This window comes from Podarcis pityusensis, assembly GCF_964106645.2.
Source record: "Podarcis pityusensis genome assembly, chromosome: 3".
Classification (NCBI taxonomy): domain Eukaryota; kingdom Metazoa; phylum Chordata; class Lepidosauria; order Squamata; family Lacertidae; genus Podarcis; species Podarcis pityusensis.
The window spans coordinates 95,935,815-95,960,082 of NC_138026.1; the positions used below are offsets into that span (position 1 = coordinate 95,935,815).

Below are 24,268 nucleotides of genomic sequence, written 5' to 3' on the forward strand. Positions count from 1 at the left end.
GGGAACAGTTGTGCTCTAAGGGTGTTACTCTTCACATGGTTACTGCCTCCATGCTGGAGGAAGCAATTTAAAAATCTAAAAATCTAAATATAACAATGGCAACAACAGGAACTAATCCAATCAGTATTTCAAAATGCTATGCAAACAAATATAAATGTTTTCACAAGACATCTAAACTGAAGCAGCAAGAGGCTTGGTGGTCTCTCTGCTGAGGGTCTTCATGCAACCATGGCACATTATTGAGAAGGTTCTGTACTGATGGTCACACATCATTTTTTCTGAAAATACAGGGCCTCAAGAAGATATTTGTTTATAATGGAGCTTAAAATCTGAAGGAGGCCAGTTGCTAATGACAGTTCCTGGACTATCTGAAGACTTCTAATTCATAGCTTTGTTGACGCTGTCCTCACCTCATAAAAGTCACCACTGGGGGTGGGGGAGAGACTTTGGTTATGCACATTAGTGCTGATTCTATGAACAACAAAAATCTCAAGCTCTGGTTCAAGGATCAAGGGTTGTCTAGTCCAAGCTTTGTCTAGCCTTGAAGCTGAAGCTGGAAAGTACAGGAAGACATGGTTTAAGAATAGCAAAGCTCAATGAATAATTTGTAGAGGACAATTTATTTGAATAATTTAGCCTCCCTTTCTGAATGATGGAAGGATCATTACAAGGCATTATACTCTTCCCACTTGTCTGGTTTTAGCAAAGCACCAAAAGTTAGTGAATGTGACCTCTAATATAACCACAGGGACTTCTAATAGATAAATATTTCTACAGTCTTAATATTAACAGTTGTTCTGTAGATTCAAATTGGAAATTTATTTTACTGTTAATAATATTAATATTATTATCAATTTATAATTATAAGTTTCCCAGTATCTAAACTCCAACTAGAGTGTTATACTAATAGTGATATACTTTGCAGCTGAAGCTTTTGTTTATAAAAGAAATCTAAACAACTAGTGTGAAATATTTTAGTGTCAATCAGTCAACATAAGTACCAATAAAACAATACAAATCATACATCCATAATATGAGGCAACATCCATGATGTAAGAGAGGTTACCAGAGAAACCAGCAAACACAAATTCAGCTTGATTTCAAATTAAACACCTGAATCACCACAGCAATTTATACTGATTTTATCCAACTCATTTTTCCTGATTATTATTACTATTAGCAGCCAGTGTATAGAGAGCCACTTTGTGTGTTATAAAGCTATTGTTGTCACTCAAAAGAAAACAGATCATTGCTGCGTAGTATACCTGCTTGCTTGTGTGAAACAAAGGTTTCAGAACGTGATCTCATGGGTCTCTCTATAAGGGCAGGCCAACAGATGAGTGATGTCTTCCACCTGAGGTAGACTACAAATACAATGTCTGTCTGTGTACAGGACCTTGTTGTAGTGGCCATCCAAGACTGCAGTGGGCATCACTTGGAAACCCAGCTTAATACAGACATTTCTTAAGGAAGTTTGATCAGATAACTAGCTCTAAAATACTCTGTTTTCAAGAGTGAATACCAAAGGGAAGTGCTGGTTTTTGTAATCAGTTGCAGCTTCTTTCTGGATTCTGTCAGCTGACTTTAGCAGCATTGTGGCCTCCAATCTCATACAATGCAATCAGAGATTAGGCTAAACATGCATAATGCATCTAGAACTTTCCTTGGGCAACTCCCATGCACTCTTGTGTTTCAGGCAGCAATATGATCTACGCATTAGTTCAGGAGGTGTGGATCCAGGTCAGTTTGTACCAGAATTTGCAAAGATTGAATTCCTCAAGCATTCTTATGGAGTTGCACAAATCGCAACAGCTGTGTGTATAGGCTCCACATGCAGGCACTGGGGGTGGGAAGCAAGGGCTTCCATTTGTGCAAATGGGCTTTCCCCTCTCTCTTCCCAATGTTGCGCAAAATTGAATTCCACCCAACATTCATATAATTTTTAGTTCTTCATTGACTGCAAATTTACTTGCAGGCTTGCAGGCTCCTGTGAATGATTTACTGTATTTTTCCGTGTATAAGACTGTTTAAAAATAAGAGGTCATCTTATACATGGATAGCGCATAGTGTATTTTCTAAATTTTGGGTTTTAAAAATATAGGGGTTGTCTTATGCATGGGGGCATCTTATACACGGAAAAATACAGTATGTGGAGGGTAGAGAATGTCAACTCTAAATTAAGGCAAAAGGCATGCGATTCTGAAAAAAACCATGATGCAGCAAGCATGGTCTGCATGTAGGAATAAGTTTCTTTGTATGGACTATGTCATCTGAAAGCACAAAAAGTGCCATATCAGAAAAACAACCTACATCCGACTTGGAGGTTCCTGCATCATATATGATCCACAGGTTCAGATTGGTTAGTGCTTCTACCTATGACATTGTGGAACAAAGCAAGTGTATGGTTCCAAAAATCCAATCCCCGAGCAGTGATGTTGACCTGAACATCAGTTGATATGAGAAGCACTCAGGAGTCAGGAATTTCCATGCAAAGCTTCATATGTTGTGCTAAAGTTGATAAATCATTTTTCTAGGGAGTGAGGACCATTAAATTCAGTGGGTTTTACTTCTGAGTATACAGGGCTGTCTTAAGCATATGCGGCACCAGGCTGCAAAGGTCTGCCTGGCACCCCCCCCCTCCAGGTTGCGCAGTCCCAGGCATGTAGGAGGGCAGAGCGGGCCGGCTGCCTCAGCATCTCACTGGCTTGGTTGCCCCTGAACTCGTGGTACAGAGCCGCCCGCAGCAGAAGAGCCTGCTGCGGCACTCCGACCAAAGGGCGGGCTCTTCCCCGGACGCAACCCTCAGGCCCTGGACTCTTGGCCTGGCACCCCTGGGAGCCCAGTGCCCGGGTGCCCCGCACCCCTAGTGCCTATGGGTAAGACGGCCCTGTGAGTACACATACTTAGGGTTGCACTGTAAATTTTGTAGAAGTGTCTTGAGTGGCGTATTGTGCATGTCTTCTCCTCTGTTGTATCTTTTTAAAAATTGCAGCACACAACACAGAACACATAGTGACGGTATATACACTTGTACCTATGTAGACATTTTGAACCATAATCTCTTTATTATTCTCCATTTGTTCCAGTGCGATCACTGTTGGCCACTGTACAATGACAAGCCTTTTCATCCTGGAGATCAAGTTCATGCTTATAATTGCAAGCCTTGTCAATGTTACGGCCATGCAATAAGCTGTCACTACAACAGGACAATGGATTCTTTTCCTAATGAACACTATAGAGGAGGTGGCGGAGTCTGTGATAACTGTCAACATAACACTACAGGTAATTAACAGAACAGAATATATCCATGGTGGTTGGCTCTTGCAGTCATTCCAAAGCATCATTACATCTGAGGTTGAATTGTAAAGAAATTTCCATGCTACATATCAGACCAGGAAAATGAGATTGGTTTGCACTATCTGCATGTATTATAGAATCAAGTAAACTTTATATAAAATAAAGTTCCAAGGCTGTTTGGTTCACATGGTTGGAAAAGAGAATATGATCACACCCCACATAAACAACACAGTGGGGGATATTCAGCTAACCAGTTGCACTAGCAGAAGCCCTTGTGAGGATTCCTGCTAGCACAATGGGGGTGTGCCATCCCCAAATCTACATTGGAGGGTTGCGGGAACCTCCAGAACAGATTTAGAGGGCATGAGGGTAGAGGAAAGTTGATGTTGCTCAAGGAACATCCTTGTGCTGATGAAACCTTAGCATTAGCAGTATGTTTAATACAAGCCAATGTGTGTATCAGGCTGGGTGCATGATTCCCCTGATGCCTGTGATCTTCCCACCACATTAGCACACTTTACATGTAATGCAATGCAGCAGGGAAGAGTGGTAGCTCACAGGTAGGACACATGTGATGCTTATCAAAAGTCCTGGGTTCAATCCCCAGTAGGTAGGCCTGGAAAAAACTCCTGCCTGAAAACCCGGAGAGCTCTTGCCCATCAGGTCATGAATAAACAGGAACAGGAGCAGCTGATGGAGTGGTGCAATATCTTTATTTATTGACCTTTTATTGTCCTACACTTCCTCCTAAAAGGGAGCTCTGCGCAGCTAACAACATAAAATAATATAACAATTTATAAACAATTTAAAACAACCATTAGTCATCCATCATAAAACTTCATATCACTCCGGCTAGGCACCTAGCATCCCTTATCATTATCAAATGTTTCAAGATCTTGTGCTTACATAAGAGCCAATGTACCTCAGAAACTATTTTGCCCTCACATTGAGCCTGTTGTTTTAGCCAGGGAAACAACTGTACAACATAGTACCCGGTGTACCAACAGAATCTACAGTCTTTCAGGTCCATCAAGCACTGGAAACAAGTTCCCTATTGGATGCATTAGCCAATGCATATGGTTGGCTGGCAAAATGTATTGTGGTTTGTCCCAAGTAGAAGCAAAGCCCAAATATTTTGAATAAAGAAGTTTAGCAGAACTCTGCCTCTGCACAACTTATGTCTGCTAAGTCATTTAGTTTGTTAATTTGCTTCACTCTAAAATGTATTAAAATAGAACATACTTGCTGAATTTCTAATTCTGCATGCTATGTTTGTGGTGGTTTTGGGACACTCCCTTTAGTACTCTTGGCTTTCCTTCTTAAGGATGGTAGGGAAAGTTGGATGTTTAAGAGTAATTTCTCTTTTTTAAGTATAGAATATATATTCATACAGAATAGCTTTATAGGAGTGTTGTGTTATGTAACAGATGGAAGTTTAATGGAGTAAAACACAGTTTGTAACAGGTTCATTGTTTCATATGCTCTGGATCACTAAATTGGCAGGTAGAGATGAAAGGTGCATTAAAATGGACGTCCTGAAAATTATAGAATTCCCTCAAAGGAATAGTCTTTAATTTTGAATTATACAGCTAATTTTAATGAATTGGAAGCCATAATGCATAACCTTTCCTTCATGCAGGAAGAAATTGTGAGCTGTGCAAAGATTTCTTTTATCGGTATGTAGATGCAGATCTCTCATCCGTGGATGTTTGCAATCCTTGCAAATGCGACATAGCAGGCACCAAAAACAGTAGCCACCAATGCAATAAGGTAGGTGGGTTTAACCTAGAATGTCACCCTATATTCCCAATATTCAGGCTATGAGTACCATTGCATATGTAGCCAAAACAACACCCATGCACAAGAGGGAGGTGTCAGCAGGCTTGGGGAGCCTTGGAAATGGAAAAGTACAAAAAACATTAATGAAAAATGAGGGTAGGGGAGCCCAAACCCATCCAAATAAGGACTGAACATTCCATCTATCAAAGATGCTTTAGCTGAGATTCCTGCATTGCAGGGGGTTGGACTAGATGACCCTTGTATACATTCCAACTCTTAAGATTCTATGATTCTATAATTTGCCATGAAATGGTGACTGCTTGGGTGTGGGTGAAAACTGGAGATCGAATAGAGTGGTTGGAATCCTGCACAGGGGTTTTCTTGCAGGTACAACAAATCACACTTGTTATTACTGGCAGCTGTTGGCACTAATGTGACTTACAACAATTCATGGGATAGATAACATTTAAAGTTTTTAAAAAGAAAGGAATCCTTCCCCAAAATAGCGGCAGATTCACATAGGACATATGAAATTATTTTGTGATTCTGTTATCTGGATCACCATATCTCTAAAGACTGAAGAAGTATGATAATAATATGAAAAACAATTTGTAAAATGCCTTAAGAACACTATTTTTAAAAAAAGAAAATCCACTTAAGTAGCCCACACCACCTTCCCACTTGCTAAATAGTTGCCTGAAGCCTTTTGAAACTTTCAGCAGACACAGAGCAGTTCACACCTGCAGACTGGATGCCTTCATTTCTTCAATTTTTGCTTTCTATGGATATGGGATTATGTGAAGAACTGTTAGACAATAATGCCAGGCTAAGGATGAGTTAGAGAGCTGACACACACAAATGACCACAAATTTGTTACTTTATTTACAAGAGGAAATTTATCTTAAAAAGCCAAAATGGTACCAATTATTTTAAGTCACTGCTTTCATTTGCAAGCAAAAACATATAGTGCAGTAATAAATCCATTTCTTTCAAAAGAGCAGGAAAATGTGTAGAAAATCCTGCCTTTGGCTGAGAGCTGGATCAGTCCAAACCCAATTCCCTTATTGTATTCTTGCCTGACACTAAACTTTCTTCATTGGTGCAATGATGAAAAATCCTTTTATCCAGTAACGTTTTGTGGCTTTTTCTGTCATTTCATGTTTGTTTTTATGCTCACTGGGGACATTCTTTTATTGGTAGCTTTGATCCTTCAAGAGGCTCTGTGAGCACAGCAAGATTTGATATCTTCTACCTGTGAAGAGCTCATTGCTAGCTTGGGGTTTAGGCTGGCAAAAAGAAATGTGAAATCCTAGAGCCCTGTACTTATTAAAACAGTGACAATAGTCTAAAGCAGAGGGTCTGATTTTCTGCCTCTAATAATGATACATTTTTGGCCAATAGCACAACTCCAGAAACAATTTGAAAGTCGCACGATATGGTAAGAATGGGGAAGAGAGGGGGGGGGGAGAATTTAAATGCCAATTTTGAGATTTCTTGTTTCAAGTGGCAGTTTTTCAGCGCTGACAGCAATTTAATGGTAAGCCGTTCTGCTTCAAGGTGGCAAACTAGGGTGTTTTGTTTTTGGATGGCCAGAAATTTAGCGATGGCTAAGACTGAGAAATGAGTCGAAAATCAAGATAATATAAAAAAGAAAATAAGGAAAAATGGGTTGAACTGTACAGCTCAATAAGGCATCAATAGACTGCTGCAAAAGGAGCAAGGTAGAACAAAATGATTAAGAGGCATTAAAAAATAGATTAATAAGGCTGGAGAGTATGGGCTGAAATGAATTACATGAAATAGAAAGGCATTATTGAAGGGAGTGTTTCCAGGTCTGACCCAAGGAAGATGGAATCATAAGGAATAAGGCCTTGGCTCATGAAAATTAATTGTCACGTCACAAGGATAATTTTCAAGGAAATGTGTTAAAAATGGGCCACAATACACTTTCTCTGCATAATTTACCATTCCCAGCAGTTTATCAATGCTTTCCTATACAGAACCAGTTATCTGTCATTTAGCCTAAACGAAGATGCAGGATTCCGGAAGAGAACAATCACAAGTTCTTATCCTGTGGATTGGGGGGGGGGGACACCCCACCCCATAAAAAGTTGGTTTAGAGGAGGAAGTGGTTCTTTTGCAGTGGCAAAACTTCCTTGATGACATTGTCTTCTTTTTAGGGCACAATCTAGAAAAGAGTGCAATTCTATACTGTATATATCACACAATTCCAGATCAAGGAACAGCATTAAAATACAATAAAACAGTATTTCAAAATGCAACTTAATATAAAATCAAACAATATGCTAACCACATAACTACTCCAGCCAAATAAGGGGCATCACTTTACCCAAATGCTCGGACAAATAGCTGCATTTTTAGTGGGTGTCAAAAGTCAATTAGTGTAGATGCTGATTGCATTGATGAGAAGGCATTTCGGAGGTGGAATGTCACTGTTGGAACTGCTCTCTCATGAACTGTCATGTATGTGGGTGTAGCCCGGGGGGGGGCAAAGAGGGGCAGCTGCCCGCCCTAAATCATTAAAATTCAATAAAAGTACAATGCAAACTGAGGTTCTGCCCCACCTACAAAAATCCTGGCTATGTTCATGGCCATGTACCATATCATAGCATGGAACGGTGCCATAGCGAGAAGTGCACCCATTTTCATGCTCCCTGGGCCGCTCCTCTGCTGCTCTGGGCAGCCCAGTGATATGCGCAGACTTCTCTGTGTACCTTGATGGAGGAATCTGGTTGCTGGCCTGGGTCATCACAGCAGTCAGCCGGCTGCACTATTAGAAATGTGAGTGGAGTGCTCAGTGGGGCTCAGATGGAAGAAAGACAGAGAGAGTGGTGAGAGTTGTAGGAGGAGGAAAAAGGAGAGAAAAGGGAGGGAGGAAGGGAGGGAGGGAGGGAAGACACAGAAGGGAAAGCAGCAAGTGGAGGGAGCGCGGGAGGCAGGAAGTCACTGGCAGAGGACGAGTGGTGATGAAAAGCAAACTTTGAGTTTCTAGTCCATGGTCTCTCCCATCTTTGGAGGCATGCAGCTCTTTGGCAAGGAGGCAAGGGGGACTAGGTGCACCTCCGTATATCACAGACACTGTGAAATAAATATAAAGTACAGAGATAATATTTAATGCTAGCTATCCACCCAACACCTGATGTTGGGAAAGATGGAGGGCACAAGGAGAAGGGGACAACAGAGGACGAGATGGTTGGACAGTGTTCTCGAAGCTACTAGCATGAGCTTGACCAAACTGCGGGAGGCAGTAGAAGACAGGAGTGCCTGGCGTGCTCTGGTCCATGGGGTCATGAAGAGTCGGACACGACTAAATGACTAAACAACAACAACCACCCATATCTGACTCTATCAGTTGTTGTGCTGAATTTTCTTGTGGCTAAGGTGACTTCTTCATTGGGGACAGACTGGATTTTTTGTGTTGGACTGTGTGTCATAAGACTCCTTTTTTAGGTCTGGAACCAAAGAGGAGTACTTCTGCTACTAGAAAGTATCTCATGCTGTGACCTAGCAGAAGAGCATTGCTCGAGAAAGGCAAATTATACAAACAAGCTTATGTGCTATGCACCAGAGTTCATTTACTGTTAATATTCTTGGTGTTTCTCATAATGCCTACCCCATACATTATGTCACTGCACTGTAAAAAGTCTTTTGCCACCTTGCACAACATTCATGGAACATAACTAACAAAAAGCTGCTCCGTTATTTTCACTTCCCAGTAGGGGTGTTCCTCTCCAATTATACAAGCCTTCCTTCATAATATTGTAAGAAGCTGTAAGATGATTCAGCTGGGCATTAAAATGATTTATACTTCAACAAACTCTCACTGGCCTCATTTTTGCTTCATTGTTTTTGATTGTTTGTTTGTTTAACATATTTATAGCCCATTTTGTAAGGAAACTTTCTTCACAAAATGCACATAAAAATAGAGTCAATAAAGCTTAATAATCTAATATTATTAAAAGCTCGAATAGAAGTAACAAATAACTTAGCAAATGCCTAAACATACAAAACCGAAACTTTGTTGACAGTTATCACTGTCACTACTACAGGGAGTGCTATTTGCATAATACATTTAAAATAAAGGTGTCTTGAAAACAGTGTGCATGTAAAGAGTTGGAATCACTGGGCACACACCACTGCCATCTCCCTGAACCACCTGGCTCTGATCCTTTCTGTTGTCTCTTCTGGGCAACCTTCCAGGGCCATATGCCAGTGGTGGGCCACTATCTACTGTACAAAGGTGAAATTATTATTCTTTGCCCCACCCACTTTCTGCTCTTGACTCCAAAAAGCAGAAAGTGGGTGGCAAAGAATAATAATCTCACCTTTGTACAGTAGATCACTGTACTCACACCCTTCCCTCTAACCTCCAATTTGCATTGTCATAGTTCAAGGATGTGTTCTAGTCTATTAAAAACACCCAAGGGGTGTGTGAAGCAGGGCCAGTGAGAGGGGTGGCCTGGGGAGAGAGGGTGCATCTGGGAAGAGTTCAACGGGCCAGGTAGAGAGGCCTGGAGGGATGCATTGGGCCTAAGGTTTCCCACCTCTGATTAAAGCAGTGACAAATGCAAGCAGCCTCTTGACTTGATTTGCTCTTTCCTTCCAGCCAGTGGTGTGGGTGGGGTTTAGAGGGCGAGAACATGCAAATGAAAACTTGTTTAGTATTTTGTGGTTCTGTGGGCTTAGTGGTGATTTTGCATGCTTTGTGTCCAGTTTATGTTTGATACTAGATCCATTCATATTCATCAATGCTCTCTTCTTCTTCTTCTTCTTCTTCTTCTTCTTCTTCTTCTTCTTCTTCTTCTTCTTCTTCTTCTTCTTCTTCTTCTTAAGTGTGCTCTTCTTTAAAGTCATCCTAATGAATTTTTATTCTCACAGTTTCTATAGTTTTATTTTATGGTGAGTTAACTGCTAGAGAATAAACTATGGAGGCCTATTTTTCCCCTGTTCCCACTTAAAGATTGTCCAACCTGCCAACCCACCCATGTTGCTAATGAGTGTTTATCAGGGTGGGTGGGGGGAAAAGATAAGTTCATCATTCCTCAACATTTTTCTTTTTGTATCTTTTTAGATTGGAGGTCAGTGTAATTGTAAGAGACATGTGTCTGGCAGACAGTGCAATCAGTGCCAGGATGGATTCTACAATCTACAACAGTCAGACCCTGATGGCTGCAGCCCCTGTAACTGCAATACCTCTGGGACAGTCAATGGAGATATTACCTGTCACCAAAATTCAGGCCAGTGCAAGTGTAAAGAAAATGTTATTGGTAGGTGCAAGGCAATAATCTACAGTCAGATATCTTTCTTTTGTCTACAAATTAGAAATAAAAAACATGCGCCGAACCTTTTCATTCTTTCTTTTTTAAACACATCAGGTGAAATGTATTCTTTTTCATGAGAAATCACGGAAAACTTACTAAATAATATGCAGTTGCTTATTTACTTATTCTACCCAATTACAGCTCAAAACAAAGTATAATCAGCTCTTTGGGTTATTCTACATTTAGTAGGTTTTAGTAGTTACAGGAGCACCTACCACTTTGTAATAATAAAGGACAGAAATAATATAATTTGCTTACTGCTGCCACAAATGATTCTTTCAGGAAAACAGCACTTTTTGCATGATGCTATAAACTTAATGAGTTTTAAGCAAAATACTTTCTATGTCAGTTTCCTTAACAGACAAAAAATAAATGGATTTTTCTCCTCAAAAATATTCTGCGCTACAGGGTCCTTTGTGATAAATCTTTTCATCCCCCCCCATTATAATTCTTTGAACTGTTCCTATGAAATGCAAAATGTCAACATAATTCTACAGATCTTACACATTGCTAGGGTTAGTTATCAAGGGCCACATAATTTTAATTTTGTAATTCAATGCCAAGTTGATTATAATAAACTACTACCTTCAGTGTTATTTATCATTTTTTAAACAAGACGTGCTTTTTTGTTTGCTATTCCCACAGGTATTTTCCAGAAATTAGATTTGATTATAGCAATTTATTACTTCCAGCATATTTGAGGGGAGCCACATCTATGTAAGGACAAAATTTATCAAACACCCAAAATATACAGTGCATATAATACACTTTGAAATGTTGATGTATGAGAATATTATGCAAGGAAAATTTCCTGATGAAAGGAACTCTGAGTAGTAACTGTACATGCCCCAGACATGTGGTTTTAAAATAACGTTTTGTATTTTAGTATCTATTTATACACCATTTCATTGCAGAAATAACTGTGCCATGTATTGATGCTAAATGTGTTTAAGTGTAAAAAAAGCTTTCCCGTTATTAAGACCTATTTTATGGAGAAATCCTATGGGCAAACATGGTTAACTACTCTTTAATTTCATTGATTCCCAGGGGACTTGTGCAATTTATGGATAATCAACAGCATCAAGTGATACAGTTTATTCTGGACCTAACCGCTCTAGGTGGCAGGTTGTGGGTTGCATGTTTGACTCTTCACCCCCCCCCCCAAAAAAAAACAAGCTTTCATGCAATTGCTTTTTTCTGTGTGCAGAGAAAGTAACAATTCCATATACCGGTAATCTCCCATGGAATGTGTTGGATCCAATGAATGGTGCCTTCCATTCATGGAACTGACCAAAATTCAGCAGAGGATTCCCACCATTCATTGGTTTCACTGAGTACTATGGCATAATTAGTCAAACGTAGAGATATAAAATTTCCTGGAAACCAGGGTTGGGTAGAGATGGAGGAGACATTATTATCAGAAAAAAAATGATTTGGGGTGTGTGTGTGAAATATATGCAATACTTTCTTGTAGACTCTAATCTTCCTTTATTATTTTAAGAACAGGTACATCATCTATGACTTTGTTAGCACAAGACAAAAGACACCCACAGTGATAGGGGAAAGGTTCAGAAAACAAGCATCTCTGTCATGTAATTAGGGAGTAGTGATATAGTTGGATGTTCAGTCACACTTCATAATACCATTGAGCAGTTCAAACCTTTTTTGTTATTCACATGGTGATCTCATATTAGGTAAAATATTATTCTTATTTTTAAATTATATCCTGTTTCTCAGTAAATAATATATCACTGAAAATGATTGGAGACGTTAAGTTTGTCTACTCAGACTAAGTGTCTATAGCTACTGATTTGGTATGTGCACTTTGAGTACCAGTACTTTGAGAGCCAGTGTGGTGTAGTGGTTAAGAGCGGTGGATTTGTAATCTGGTGAACTGGGTTCGCATCTCCGCTCCTCCACATGCAGCTGCTGGGTGACCTTGGGCTAGTCACACTTCTCTGAAGTCTCTCAGCCTCACTCACCTCACAGAGTTTGTTGTGGGGGAGGAAGGGAAAGGAGAATGTTCGCCGCTTTGAGACTCCTTTGGGTAGTGATAAAGCGGGATATCAAATCCAAACTCCTCCTCCTCTTCTTCTTCTTCCATACACTTTGTGTGCTAATTTATTCCTTAATCTTTATTTCTTTGACTGAATATTTTCAAATATTCATTGGTTTCTTTTGCTTGATGCAGAAGATGGAGGAATCTAGTAGCGATGGCAAAGTGGGCCGTCCGGCAGCACTTACCTGACCTCCTGGCAGCAGAGGCGCTGCTTCTTACTGGGAAGGAAAGAGTGGAGAGTAAGGTGGCAGGGATGTTAGTGCAACATAGATAGAGCCATTATGGTGCTCCTGCCAGTGTGTTTGCACCAAACCTCCCCACCACCTTGGTCCTCCCACTCATACTCTTGGAAAGCAGCCGCTGCTCCCTTGCCAAGAGGTCAGATAAGCACTGTCACTACTATTCAATACTGGAGGAATTTGAAATAACAGGAATTAGAGGCTATACTGGACCTTGCCACCATGTTGCAAGATCTGTACTCAGGCAGACTCCCAGATTCCACTCTTGTTTCAGGAACACATGAAAGTGTTTGGTAATCTGAAATATTTGAAACTTTTTGGTCATAGTTAGCTGGTCAGGGAAACCAGTGCTAAACCTCATGATTTGCATGTAGAAATTCTTAGATTAAAATAATCATTGGTATCTTCAGGTAGGGCTGAGGAAAGTGCCTTTCTGAAACTTTGGAGAGCTGCTGTCAGTTTGCTACTGAGCTAGATGGAACTGTGGTCTGATTTGGTATAATGTTGCTTCCTAGATGTCTTAAAGTGTAGTATTGAGTAACCCAACCAAAAGCCACAGAAAAGTTATTGTTAGTACTACTTTTGAGCTGAGTATTTGATTGAAAAAAAGTAGAGCCATCACCTTGCCAACAAAGGTCCGTATAGTAAAAGCTATGGTTTTCCCAGTAGTGATGTATGGAAGTGAGAGCTGGACCATAAAGAAGGCTGATCGCCGAAGAATTGATGCTTTTGAATTATGGTGCTGGAGGAGACTCTTGAGAGTCCCATGGACTGCAAGAAGATCAAATGTATCCATTCTTAAGGAAATCAGCACTGGAAGGACAGATCGTGAAGCTGAGGCTCCAATACTTTGGCCACCTCATGAGAAGAGAAGACTTCCTGGAAAAGACCCTGATGTTGGGAAAGATGGAGGGCACAAGGAGAAGGGGACGACAGAGGACGAGATGGTTGGATAGCGTCTTCGAAGCTACAAACATGAGTCTGACCAAACTGCGGGAGGCAGTGGAAGACAGAAGTGCCTGGCGTGCTCTGGTCCATGGGGTCACGAAGAGTCGGACACGACTAAACGACTAAACAACAACAACAATTTGATTGCAGCAGCATTAGTCAGCTACAGAACAATACTACTTGAAAATGTTGAAAGTGGTTAACTCATTCTGGAAGAAAAGCTCTGGAAAATAGTTTTTATTTCTTTCCATTTCCACCCAACTTTCAGTTTTCCACTTCAGACTGTAGACATGCACTTTATTAACAGGAGTGAAGATGGAGTCTAGCAGAGGCATTTTCGTTGTATTCTGATTCAGCTATGTACATTTTATTCCTTCATCAGGGAAGGCTGATCCAAAGCTCTTGGACAAGTGGAGATTTCTTATTTACTTCCATAGAAGATGAAACTTAATGCTTGCATCATCTGTATATACTATATAATAGTGCCTCCCAAATACCCATATAATGAGAACTGGGGTGCCATTTTACTACTGAACAAAATAGTGATACTGAAATGCTGTGTATTCAGCATGTGCAGCTATTTAAATATATGTGCTGACTTTCAAAAACAACAACAATTGGATATACTAGTAACCTTAGAGTCCATTGCCATTGTGCCTGTTTAAACAAGCTTGATAACAGAAAATGTAAGTAAGTGCTGCAATGTTATGGAGCATGAGCTGTTAGAGTTAGCACAACTGTTAAATCTTACTAATGATCCTATCACTGGTAAAATACATTAGCACCAATAATTTTATTAAAGTAGGTCATTCATCTAGAATAAAAAAGGGAGAAGAATGTGAATTAAATGCCAAGCGTGCTAACTCCCCTGTACTTGTTAACATTGAATGTGATGCCCTGTAGGCCTTTCTCAGTATCGTTAGGAATAGATTACCTGTCAGGAATATGTATGGCATATTCAAATAAGCACGGTGCATATTTTTAAAACTGATATGATATGAATCCATGTAGACCAATTTTAATAGTTCAAAATGAGTCATAATTCTTGTTAACAATACAGTTATTTTTAAAATTTGCGGCAATAGTGGTCCTTTTTTATTTTCCTTATTGAAATTAAATGATATGCCTTAGGTGAGCCATTCATCACTGCTAAAGGAACTTGCCGTCTGTTGGAGTTCTCCAGCTTTTATCCATATATAATGTATTTCCCACCGTTTGGGGAGATGTTTTTTCTACATAGGAGATTCTAAATATATATATTTGTATTTTTATGTAAGTTTTTTTGAAAAAGAATGAACTTGTTAAAACACGGGGCTTCCATTTTATTTTATTTTACTGTATGGTGCAGTTAAACAATGGCAGGGTGGTGATAATTTTATTTTCATTACATAAAAAGGCGAGAGATGCATAAATGTGGGATGGCATTTCTCAAATTATATTCTGGATTTAATTTTTTGGGTAGTGCAGTTTATACATTAGAAACAATGCAATTCCTGAATGAAAAATAGAAGTTCAAAAACCACTCATAATCCATGCCTGAAGCAGCATAAAGTCATGACTTTGGAAGGGGAAAACATGTGGACTTGATATACTGGTTTTGGTTATACATGTATGTATGTATGTATGTATGTATGTATGTATATAAAAACAACCCAGCATTAATCATGATTTCAGTCTACTTTAAAATCAGTAAAAAATGGGCGGGGGAAGGAGAGGCATATGTAAACTTCAGCAGATGTTTGTTAACCATGATTAAGAAAGGAACTAAATTGGGATCTCTCACAATAGTGTAAGCAAAGCCCTTGCAAAGTGTACGGATACACGTGCTTTATAACTTAACAGTTCTTTAATTTCAGAACATAGAAGCTATTTTCTTAACTAAAATGGATGCAATATGTCCAAATTGTGGGGAATTCAATAGTAATAGTATCAAAGAAAGATGCCTTATGCTAAATCACACCACTGACACATCTAGCCCAGTATTGTATCAGTACTATTGTCTACACTGAGTGCTCTCTGGGGTCTTCATCTTTTTTATCCTTACATAAAGATGCCAGGGACCAAATCTGAGACCTCCTGCCTGCACAGCTTATGCTCTGTCTTTGAGCCTAGCATTCACAGCTGAATTGGTTTCTAATATGAAAGTTGATTCATCATTGATTGCAGGTGTACTTGCTGGAGACGGGACATTGTTCATGTGTATGTTGTGCCTATCCTTTGAATTGTATTTTGTTCTTGGCCAAGCTATATTCTAGGTCAGGAAGGAATTTTCCCCAGATCCTGTTGGCTGTTGACTCTCTATTCTAGACTGTTGAAAGTATTTAACATGGGTTGCTTCCCTGAAATGGCTAGAATTTGTTCTTCAGGCACCTTTCTGTGGTTCTTCTACTTTCGGTGTGTTGCTGTTTGAGTTCCAGAGCTGGTCAGAGTGGTTTGGAATTGGAATTGGCCTAGATGTCCTATTAGTCTCTTCCATTTCAAGGATTCCTACAGTGGAACTTCAGCAATGTAAAGTTTATATCCCACCCCCACCCCCCGCTCAGTTTCCTTATTTGATTTATAATGATGATCTTTCTTTCTTTAGGTTTAAGATGTGATCACTGCAACTTTGGATATAAACTTCTTCATACTTTAAAGAACGATGGTTGTGAACCTTGCCAGTGTAATATCCATGGGTCTGTGAACAATTTCTGCAATCCTTCTACTGGTCAATGCAATTGCAAGGAAAATATCAAAGGACTTCACTGTGATGCTTGCATTGATGGTTTTTATGGGCTGGATGCTTTTGGATGTAAGCCTTGTGACTGTCAAATGGCAGGATCTGTTTTTGGTACAGTGTGTGATCATTACACAGGGCAGTGTATCTGCAAGCCTAACTTTGGGGAAAGGCGATGTAGTGACTGCTTAGATGGGTACTACAAAGTGCAGCAAAATGATTCCTTAGCCTGTCTACCCTGTAACTGTGATAAGGCTGGTACAGTAAACAGCTCTTTGCTGTGTGACAAATCAACAGGACAATGTCCTTGCAAAGCTAGTGTCACAGGCCTTCGGTGCAGTCAGTGCATGCCTCATACGTACAGTCTCACTACTCAGAACTTTCTTGGCTGTGAGATTTGTGACTGTGATCCTCTGGGAACAGGACCAGGAACAGTTTGTGACCAACTCAATGGACAATGTGTTTGTCTTCCTCATCACCACGGAAGAAGGTGCAATATGTGTAAACCAGGTAAGGAAATGAGAACAAAACCAGCTTGAAAACTGTCTGTTGCAAGATGTGGTTGTTTCTTTTACTATATTTCAAATAATGTACTCAAGGGCATATCTCTGGATCTCAAAAGTGCTGATTCTGTGCAAGCTGCTTGGGGGAAGAGATTGAGAAATGGGTGGACAAGTTAGGTCTGGTTTGGCATATGGGGCTGCCGCTGCTAACCCACAGCTCCCTTAAGCTGGCCACTGCCTCGACCCATCCCATCTTGGTGGTGAAGGGACACTGCTGCTGCTTAGTCCCCTGATGTACCACTGTTGCATTGATAGACAGGACTGTCCCTGTCCACCCCTATACCCAGTGTTACTGACCCACTGACCCTCAGTAGCAGTCATTTAATCAGAGAGCAGGCCGGGCAAGGCAGAGAAATTATGTCAGGACTTCCTGGGATAGTAAATCACCTTTGTCCTTGATAAGGAAAGGCAGGGATTTATGCTACTTTAGCTTTCTTTTTTTTTAAATAGTCAATTGACAGCAAAAACCACAGAGAGCAAACTGTTTATGCTGGCTATGGGACTTGCTATGACCTCCATACATGTTTGTGTAAACAACAACAATAAACATGTGAATATTATTGCGCTTTTAGATATTTCATTTCTACTACACTAAAGGACTTATATCTCATTTACATTACTGCTCTGTTTTTGCTGGCTTAGAAATGTGGGGTTTTATCCAATATTAGTCCTACCCAGAGTGGTATTCAACTAAGTTTCACTCAGGGTAGAGCCACTGGAATTAAAGAACACAACTAAGTTAGGTCCATTAATTTGAATGAGTTTGCTCTGCGTAAAATTTAGTTCAATACCACCCACTGAAATTAATAGACATAACTATCTCATATCCATTTATTAGGGTCTACTCTGGATAGAACTTAGTTTATTGATTGTATTTTTATGGAACTTTCCATTCAAATGAATCCCAAAGCGGCTTACAAACAATAAATAATGATAACAGAACAGAACATTTCAAGTACAGCATAAATCATATAACATAATTAACAAATAATCAGTAAAACAATTACAATCTATAAAATGCTATTAACAAACTAGCAACCGAAGAATAAGATAAACATTATAATTACAGCATTAAAAAAAATCAGTGCTCATAATGCTGTTTTACATAATTTTCCTTCTCAGATGACAGTGGTCTTATTTTCACACCATTGTTTCTTCTTTATCAGGATTTTATGCTTCTCTGCGTGGTATTAATGGTTGCATTCCCTGTTTATGCCACCCAACTGGTTCAGTAGAAGAGGTTTGCAACAGTCTCACTGGCCAGTGCATTTGCCAAGATTCTTCTGTAGCTGGGAAGAGATGTGACCACTGCAGGGACTACTATTATGGATTTGACTCTGAAGCTGGGAGGTGAGTGTTCATTGCAGAGCAGAGTTGACTTGTTAAAGTTGTCTTTTCAAACTTATAGATTCAGGTAGGTCTGACGCAGTCAAAATAAATTAAAAAATTAAAAAATTGTTCAGTAGCACCTTAGAGACCACGAAAGCTTATACCCAGGACAAACTTAGTTGGTTTCTAAGGTGCTACTGGACAATTTCCCCCCCAAAATTATGTGTGTTTGGTGAGGACATATGCTCATCAAATGGCTAAGCAAGTCACATGGGAAAATTCTCTATTCTTTTTGTCCATGTCCTGGACAAAAAACCCACACAACTAAGAGGTGTGAAAAATCCCCCCAAGTCTAATTTCTAAGTAAGCTGTGCAATCCCTGTGCACAGAATCCCCAGGGCACAGATCAGAGCAGCTCCCAAGCTTGAGAGCAAGAGGACCGCCAAACAAGTCTATCAGCTTGTTAAATGAAGTTCAGAGCAGCTCTCTATTCTGATTAGCCCCTACTGTAGTCTTGTCTTTCTTTACCCAGCATTGAAACAGTCATGTGGTGGTGGGGAGAGCCATCGCCCAGCCAAGGATAGGGGTCCACTTTAACTTGGGGAGAAGATATTGGCCCTCTTCATGTGTTGCAGCTAGAGGGAAAGCTTGTTGACAGAGGTCTTTAAAGCACAAAGGAGAAAGATCTCCACTACAAATATGATGCTGAGCATGACAACAGCAACAGTGGGCACAGAAGAAACACAGCTTTAGGAAGGGAGATAAGTGGCCCTAATACTCCTCAACATGCATGCTTTCTAGTTGCGAGTAATTCTGGCCCTTGATACTATGTGTTGACCCACCATATTCTGATTGTGAATTGTTCACAATCAGAATATGGTGGGTCAACACATAGGCAATTCACATTTGCCTTCTATGTTTTAATCTTGGGGCAACTTGCCCTGTTGAAGGGTGGGTAAGAACTCCAATATTGTCATCATCGTCAATAAATATGTGAACAGACCTACTAGCACTTGTGGGATGTAAAACTGCAGTCAAATACAACATGCTTACAGTAGACATGCTAGGGGATGTTTTGTACCCCTAGGAGAAGACTTCCTGTTTCCTCCTGAGCTGGGACAGACTTCCACTTCATGTGACTTGAAGAGGATGTGGTTTGTTGTACTAGCATGGAGGAGCACACGGCCTCTGTGTTCTGATCAGTGTGTGTTCTCCATTTTGTATGTTGCTTTGTGTTTGGAGAAGTGATTGCTTAGTCGCAGTCACTTGGGACTAAGTTCTTTATGGAATAGTTCTAGTTGTTATGTAACCTAAGCCTGCCTTCAGGGATATGTCTGAATGAATCTGTGAGTAAACTACTTTTATATTAATGTTAATCAGATTATTGTTGTCAGGGGTTCAGGAGCAGAGGCAAGGGCAAGGGAGGAAACAGAGAGCGAGGGGGAGGAGGCAGAAGAAAAGATGAGTGATGACGACGACCCGAGATCTCCGAGTCTTTCCAGTGAATCAGAAGATTCACAGAAAGGAGCACCAGTGGCCAGGGCAAGGGGGGAGCCTAGGGGGACACCCCAGGAAGATAGAGCCAGAGGGGACTCAGAGGGGAGCAGTTGGAAATCGGGACCAGCGTCACCGCCAGAGAGCAGGGAAGAGGAAGGGCGCCAGGGATCAAGCGCTGGCAGCTCACAACAGGGGGGAGGGCACGAGTCAGGAGTGGCCACACCTCCATCGGGGAGCGAAGAAACGGTCAGACGGAAGGTGGAAGGTTGGGCGCGCGCGACAAGTTCAAATGCACAGGAAGGTGGCGCAGTAGGCAGCCCGGAAAGGGAGCCAGGTCCTAAAGCCCGCCGAAAGGAGGGAGAAGAGTCAGGGGGGTCAGCGTCAGCGTCAGAGGAATCCCGGAAGGAAGAGACCCCGGGGGGCAGAGGGACCCAGAGAAGAACAGTCAGGCGGAAAAGGTGGAGCAAGGCTAGGATATTAAGTTGGTGTACAAGGGGCGGAGACTCAGATGGAGCTTCGCCGATCTAACCATTAGACGTAGGGTTGCACGCAGCAGCTTGAGAATGGAAACTGTAACTCAATAAAGACTTTTATTTAATGATCGCTGGCTAGCGTGATCCTCTGTGAGCTAGGATCTGGAAGCAACTCTGACAGTAAGCTCCATCTCATGAATTGTGGGCATCTACAGCCTCGCGGAGAGGAGAGAAAGCGGGTGCCTACTAGCGAGCTCACGAACGGCAGACAACATGACGGCCGAACAGCAGATAGTGGAACTCAGAGAAGCAGTGTCGCGCCTGAATGCCGAGGCTCTTGCATCCAGGAAGAGAGAGGAGGACGCAGCTGCCGCCTACAGGGATCTCCAGGTCAGGTTGGAAGTGCTTACGAAGCAAGGGCAACTGACACCCAAACCGGAGGGGATTGGGTTGGGGAGACGAACAGGCGGTTTGGTCTCTCACTTCGATGGGAATTTGCAACAGTACCCCAACTTTAGAGCAGATGTAATGTGTGCACTGCAACTGCTGAACAAAGACTTTAGAGATGAGCAAGAGAAGGTGGGATTCATCATGTCCCATTTGCATGGAGATGCTAAAGCATGGCTGCGCAATTTGTGGAGAGATAAGGATCCGGCGCTCCAAAACGCGGATGCCTTTATTAAAGCGATGGATGGGTGCTTTTTGTCAAGCATTGACGTGGATCTTGCTCGGCAGCAGATACATGGACTGAAGCAAGGGAGGGCCAGCGTAAGGCAGTACCATGCCCGCTTTTTCGCTTTGGTCAGTGCTCTGGAATGGGACAGAGATTCGGCTCCTGTAAGAGACCTGTTTTGGGAGGGATTGCACGGCTCGGTTAAAGATGAAATTGCGAGGGGGGAGAGACCCCGGACCACGCAGGAGATCGTTCAGAGGGCGCTGGCGGTGGGGGTGCGGCTGGAAGGACGTCCGTGGAGCAGTGGCGAAGGGCGTGGAGGGCGCGAACCAGCCAGGGGCTCCTCCTTCCTTCCCAGAGAAGCAGCGCGTGCGCAATCCACGCCTCCGCCAGGAGGAGGAGCGGAACCTATGGAGGTTGGAGGTGCAAGGGCTCAGTCAGCAGCCAGAGCCCTAGCACCGGCAGCAGTGAAAGCGAAGCCTCCTAGAGGGAACAGGAAGTGTTACATCTGCGATGATCCACAGCATATGGCGAAAGAGTGTCCCCAGAGGCTCCACAAGCACACTGCAGCCTCAGCAATGGTAACTGCAGCAACGCAGCAAGGACAACCACAGCAGGGAAACGACGGAGTCTGGTTGGAAGAGGCACTGGGGCCCAGCCAGACGTGTCAGTGAAGCAGTCCCCAGAGATTTTACAGCCCATGGACCCCCTCCCGCCCAAACCGGTAGTGAGGCTCACCGCGTCGCTCCAGCTGCCCAATGGAATCACCATGGACGTGCCAATCACCATTGACTCCGGAAGCAATGCGGACTTTATAGGGCAGGACTTTGTCGACCGGCACGCTATACAGTTGCTGCCTGCCACGCTGCCCCTGCAGGTTGTCACGGTGGATGGCAGGGAGCTGCTAGGGGGGCAAGTGGTGAAGCAGACGCCACCAATGGTGATGCGACTTGGGAATCACAGGGAAATCATCAGCTTCAATGTCACTCAACTATCGGACACGCCCATTGTATTGGGCATGAGTTGGCTGGACAAGCACAGCCCGACGCTGGCTTGGTACCAGAGGCAGCTGACCTTCGGCTCTTCCTTTTGCGCTGAACACTGCATCGTGCCCAGGCAGGAAGGAGAGGAAGAGGAGTCACAGCTGCAGCTAGGCACGCTGCAAGCGGTTCCCCACAAGTACGCAGAATTTTTGGAGGTTTTCTGCGAGAAGGAGGCAGACAGGCTACCCCCCCACAGACCATATGACTGCAAAATTGACCTGCTGCCGGGGGCGGCGCTGCCCAAAGGGAAGCTGTATTCCATGTCTGAGGACGAACTGCAGGAACTCAAAGAGTTCATAGATCATAATTTGGAGCGCGGTTTCATCCGAGAGTCCAAGGCAGCGGGGGGCAGTCCGGTATTCTTTGTTAAGAAGAGGGACACGCCCCAAAAAAGACTTGTAGTGGACTTTCGCATCTTGAACAGTGTGACCAAGCCATCGGACTTCCCCATGCCCTGAATCGACGACCTCCTCGCAAAGGTACGGAAGGGCAGAGTGTTCACCAAGTTGGACCTGCGAGGGGCATACAACCTCATTCGCATGCGGGAAGGAGATGAGTGGAAGACAGCCATGTTCACGCCCCTGGGCACCTACGAATATAGAGTTATGCCTTTTGGATTGCAAAATGGCTCCCACGTTTTTCAAGCTTTCATGCATCACGTGTTGGCGGGGCTCCTCTACAAGACGTGCGTCTGTTTCTTGGATGACATCCTGATCTTTTCGGAATCGCAGCAGGAGCATGACAGACACGTCAAGGAAGTGCTGAGCAGGCTACAGCAACATAGGCTTTACGCCAAGCTGGAGAAGTGCCAATTCGACGTGACGGAGGTGGATTTCCTGGGCTACAAGTTGTCTGATAAAGGGCTCGCCATGGACAGCGCCAAGGTCCGAGCAGTGTTGGATTGGAAAAGCCCACGCAACCGGAAGGAGGTCCAACGGTTTGTCGGCTTCGCGAACTTCTATCGCAAGTTTATCAAAGGCTTTGCGATGCAGACAGCGGCCATCACGGACACGCTCAGCTCCAAGAAAAAGAAGTTCATCTGGACAGAGCAGGCGGAGCAGTCCTTTCAGGCACTCAAGCGTCTCTTCGCGTCGGAAGAGCAGCTGCTTCATGTCAACCCCAGCAGGCCGATGAGGGTGGAGACAGACGCTTCAGACAGAGCCGTGGGAGCAGTCCTGCTGCAGAAAGACCCGCAGGGGGTTTGGAGGCCGGGAGCGTTTTACTCAAGGAAGCTCAGCAAGTCCGAACAGAACTACACCATCTGGGACAGGGAGTTGCTGGCCATTCATGCAGCGTTCAAAGCGTGGAGGCACTTCCTGATCGGCGCCAAGCACACGGTGCAGGTCTGCACGGACCACAAGAATCTAGAGCACTGGCGCACGGCACAGTTCCTGAACCAGAGGCAGATACGTTGGGCTGAGTTCTTTGCGAATTTCGACTTCCGAATAGAATATGTCCCGGGGGACACCAACATCATGGCGGATGCTCTCTCCCGTAAGCCACAGTATCTGGAGGAGGCAACGCCAGCGGCCGCCATGCACATCTTCGCACCGACAGTGTGGGCGTGCGCGGCGGCAACAGTTGACCTGGATGCGGTGCGACGAGCGTTGCAGGATGACTCCTTCGCGCAAGCAAAGATGGCAGAGGTGCACAGGGGCACGGCAGCGACCGACGAGTTCCAGCTGCGAGATGGTTTGCTCATCCGTAAAGGGGCCATCTACGTGCCGGGAGACGAACTTCGCGCCAAGGTACTGCAGCAGCTGCACGACGCGCCCACTGCCGGGCACTTTGGCAAGGAGAAGACGGTGGAATTAGTCGCCAGAGACTTCTGGTGGCCCGGAATGAGAGGGGAAGTCGCGGACTACGTGGCGAGGTGTGACACCTGCCAGAGGGCCAAACCAGTGCACAGACCGCCGGCCGGACTGCTGGAACCGCTGCAAACTCCGTTCGAACCATGGGAGAGAGTGGCCCTGGACTTTGTCACGGATCTGCCCAGCTCGAGGGGCAAGACGGCTGTGCTGGTGGTGGTGGACTTGTTCTCCAAGATGGCACATTTCATTCCGTGTGCGAAGGTGGCCACGGCGGAACAAACCGCCAAACTGTTCATAGACCACGTGTTCAAGGTTCACGGTCTGCCGCGGTCTATTCTGTCCGACCGAGGGCGACAGTTCATCTCGAACTTCTGGCAGAGGCTGATGGGCTTCCTGAACGTCAAGATCAACCTGGCGTCGGCTAGACACCCGCAGACCAACGGGCAAGCGGAGCGGGTCAATGCCATCATGCAGCAGTACCTGAGATGTTATGCGAATC

General features: G+C 43.2%; 1 protein-coding gene across 5 annotated transcripts in view; it reads left to right on the forward strand.

Moving 5' to 3' along the window:
- USH2A (usherin) overlaps positions 1-24,268 on the forward strand; it is a 440,966-nt gene that overhangs the window by 68,352 nt on the left and 348,346 nt on the right. For all 5 annotated transcript variants that reach the window (XM_081000469.1, XM_081000470.1, XM_081000471.1 and 2 more), the window contains exons 10-14: positions 3,087-3,282; positions 4,937-5,067; positions 10,169-10,364; positions 16,249-16,890; positions 18,110-18,293. In XM_081000469.1, coding sequence (XP_080856595.1) covers positions 3,087-3,282; positions 4,937-5,067; positions 10,169-10,364; positions 16,249-16,890; positions 18,110-18,293 — 1,349 coding nt within the window. The remainder of the gene's footprint in view (positions 1-3,086; positions 3,283-4,936; positions 5,068-10,168; positions 10,365-16,248; positions 16,891-18,109; positions 18,294-24,268) is intronic.